Below are 3,295 nucleotides of genomic sequence, written 5' to 3'. Positions count from 1 at the left end.
GCTGAACCACTTCGGCCGCATTGCTAACTGCAGTTTCTAAAGCAAAACTAAAGACTGCACTGACAGAGGAAACCGTTGCTATACACAAAGGTTTTTTGTAAAAAAAAACCAACAACAAACAAAACAAACAAACAAAAAACCCCCCCACAAACCAAAAACCCAAAAAAGTCTGTTTTGGTTTGTTTAATTTGTTTTTTTTTTTTGTTGTTTCCTTGCTTTTTTTAAAGACAACTACTGTGGAAGTTGTCTAATTTAGAAATATTTCGTAGTAGCCAATGACCTAAATTTGGATCTCTAAATAACCAATCACATTTCAGCATGCTCTCCATGTAGGTCAGCAACATGGAGTAGTTTTGAAAATGGACAACATAGTCTGAGATACAGTATTTACATTAAAAATTATTAAATTCCCAGAAGTTGAAGACTGTCTTTGTAGAGGACGTACCAGCAGTGGTCCCTATTGATCAGTAACCCAGACAGTCCCCCCTAGAGCTCCCCCTGCCCACTCATGCACTCGCAAAGTTTCACTTCACGAGCATCATAGCTCTGAACTCTAGTCACGTGGATAGTACTTGCCTCCCTAATTCTCCCAAACTGATGTCACCCCACCATTCTCATCAATGCTGCTCCAAGTCAGCTAAAATGAACTTGCAGAGGACTCCACTGCTATGTAAACTTTACCTTTGTAAGTAAAACTGCTGATAATGCAACAACTTCCACAGGCAGTAGTTATCATACACAATGCTCCCAAAGAAATCTATTTATCTGTATACCTTGACAATCAGCAGTGATAGAAAAGGCAAAGCATACAATTCTCCAGGAATGCAATTTCTGAAAACTATAGAGCTCATAATAATAAAAACCCTATCACCCACTGCACCTTTTTTTTTTTTTTGGCAGACATGCAGACACATCATGTCTCTAACAATATTCACATAGCCAAAAAATAAATAATCTGTCAAGTCAACTGATATATATACCCTCAGCAACCAGGCAAGCTGTTTTCAAGAAACGTTTTTTTGACATTCAAAGCAAGTATTGAAACTTAAAAGCCTGGGTCAGAGAGCAAATATAATGACAGAAGTGTTGCTTTTATTTATTAGTTTTCTTCTGTGATATGCATGAAGGACTTAAGTTCACACCTTTGAGATAGGCGGAACATGCTGCCACTGTTTGTGACTAAAAAATTCTGGGATGGTTTAAGTGCCTAAACACCACTGAGAAGGCACACTCACCTGAAAGTTAGCACTGGTTGGTCTCTACTACAGGCAAGCTTACAACAGCATCGCTTCCTGCAGCCATTAAGGGTGACAGGAGATAATTAGAAATGCTGGGAGAAATAAATGGAATACCCCCAAAAAAGCAAAAACCCATATAAACTGGGGCCAAAAGTGAACTAGTTAATCTGGAGCTCTGTCATTATTCATTCACTTGTATCTGAGAATCTACATTTTAAAGCAGCAAGAATATACTTCCACAAGAAAGAGAAAACAAAAGGAACACAAACCTGGCTAAATGTTGGTTTGTTGTGCAACCGAGAACATCTGTCTCCATGACGACAAGCTCCAATTTTGAAATAAAATGAACAGTTGACTCTGCAAGTAAAAAAACCAAAGTAGTTACATACTGAAATAGAAAGACATTAATATGCAATTCCTATAAAACATATGCCCTAAGTGCCTTTATCTTGATGCAGAGAAGCAACATAGAAAAAGCACAAAAACAAAACAGTACAGGAAAGCATTACAGCAAACCTGTTCAGATTCATTCCTCTTCACCCCTAATTAACAGCGAGTCATCTAATCCATCTCAGCCACTATTCAAACCCAAAGTGCATTCATGACACCACCATGGACAGAGTGATCACTACTGTTTTACTCTTCTGGTGCTCCATTCTTGTCTTTCTATCGATTTCACTAGGTGATGGGATAGGAAATAATGTGAAAAACAGACTGAAAAGTTACACTGTGTGCTATATGGTTGTGCCTTAGTTCATGCAACCCCCTAGTCTAGGCAATATAACCTGCTTTAAAGCCGATACAGTTGCACCTACCTAATGTTTTATAAACCACCTGTTTACTCCAAAGGTAACTCAGACTGCTGCTAACACAGTATTTGAAATAATTCAAATAAGAGAGAAATCATGTTGCAAAGAGAATACACATAAGCAAAATAAATTCATTTAATTAAGCCATTTCCATGAATGTAGTTGTTAATTTTAAAAGGAAGCATTTAAATTTTTTTTTTTTAAACCACAAGCTTTTCTTGAATTAACTGTCATCTAATGACACCTTAAAAACTATGCTGGTTTAAGAATACCAGTATAACTCTCACATATAAGTGTAAAATTCACAGGGAAAGATGAAAGAAAACCAAAGGAGTTTAGTTACCTTGACTGGGAAAACTGAATGCAAAATTCTGAAGGGCAAAATTACTATCATAAGCTATACATGTATAAGTGAAACAAGAATTCTCCTGGAATAAAGATTATTATTCCCATACTCATAGTTAACACCAATTCCTTCCACAATCCTGTGTAACCAACATCAAGTCATGGAAGGGAGAAATATTAAAGTACTAAAGCATACCTGATCACTAGCAAAACATTCTACTGTAAAATTGTAACATGTTTATTCTTCATTATGTTTTTGAAAATATAAACTTAGCATTACAATATACTTACTGTCTTTTCTGAACTCTATCCTGAAACAAAAACAATATCTAACTATAAAATTTTCCATAGCACCTCCAACACTTTCTGGAGAGTTCTGCTTGCTTTTTAATAGAAAATAAGACCAGTACAGGAATTTCACACCCGCTGTACTGGCATATACTGATATTGTTAAACTGTAATGCAGTCTATCAGAAAGGATGCTACAGTAAGAGAGCTCAAGAGAGGCTGCCGATACTGCTTTTCCGACAGACGGACGAATTGGAACTGGCACGTAGCACTACAAAGCAGAAGAGAGAAGCCTCACGGCCAGAGGCTGACAAGAACAATTTAGTCCAGCAGCACATCGATGCCCCCTTTCATTTTTACGAGTGGAAAAACACGTTGGTTTGGTCAGGCCGACGGTGACCAAATTTTCGTTAGGAGGGTTTTGTAAGTACGCTTCCAACAACCAGAGAAACTAGAGACGCTCCCGACGCGTGGAAGGCTGCAGGCAGAAGCCTGGGGATCAGGATGCAGCAGTCGGGGAAATCCTCCGCACCCTGGGGAGGGGGGAGAAATAACCAGTCGCTGTCCCTGCAGCAGAGCGGAAGCTCTCGGGCTGCTGCCAGGCGCAGGGACACG

The 3,295-nt window shown here is 38.7% G+C and overlaps 1 protein-coding gene across 3 annotated transcripts in view; it reads right to left on the bottom strand.

Moving 5' to 3' along the window:
* Positions 1 to 1,598, bottom strand: part of LOC104620792 (splicing factor U2AF 35 kDa subunit) — a 12,052-nt gene extending 10,454 nt beyond the window's left edge. The window contains exons 1-2 of one of the 3 annotated variants that reach the window (XM_010287113.1): positions 1,508 to 1,598; positions 1,236 to 1,292 (exon numbers count right to left, since the gene is read on the bottom strand). Coding sequence is in view for 1 of the 3 variants with exons in the window: in XM_010287105.1 (XP_010285407.1) it covers positions 1,236 to 1,292; positions 1,508 to 1,554 (104 nt within the window). In the remaining 2 variants the exon portion in view is untranslated. The remainder of the gene's footprint in view (positions 1 to 1,235; positions 1,293 to 1,507) is intronic. The other 2 variants (XM_010287105.1, XM_010287120.1) reach the window with 2 other exon arrangements.
* Positions 1,599 to 3,295: the final 1,697 nt, after the last annotated feature.

This window comes from Phaethon lepturus, unplaced genomic scaffold, assembly GCF_000687285.1.
Source record: "Phaethon lepturus isolate BGI_N335 unplaced genomic scaffold, ASM68728v1 scaffold5930, whole genome shotgun sequence".
Taxonomy (NCBI): Eukaryota; Metazoa; Chordata; class Aves; order Phaethontiformes; family Phaethontidae; genus Phaethon; species Phaethon lepturus.
This window is presented reverse-complemented; position numbering and strand designations above follow the sequence as displayed.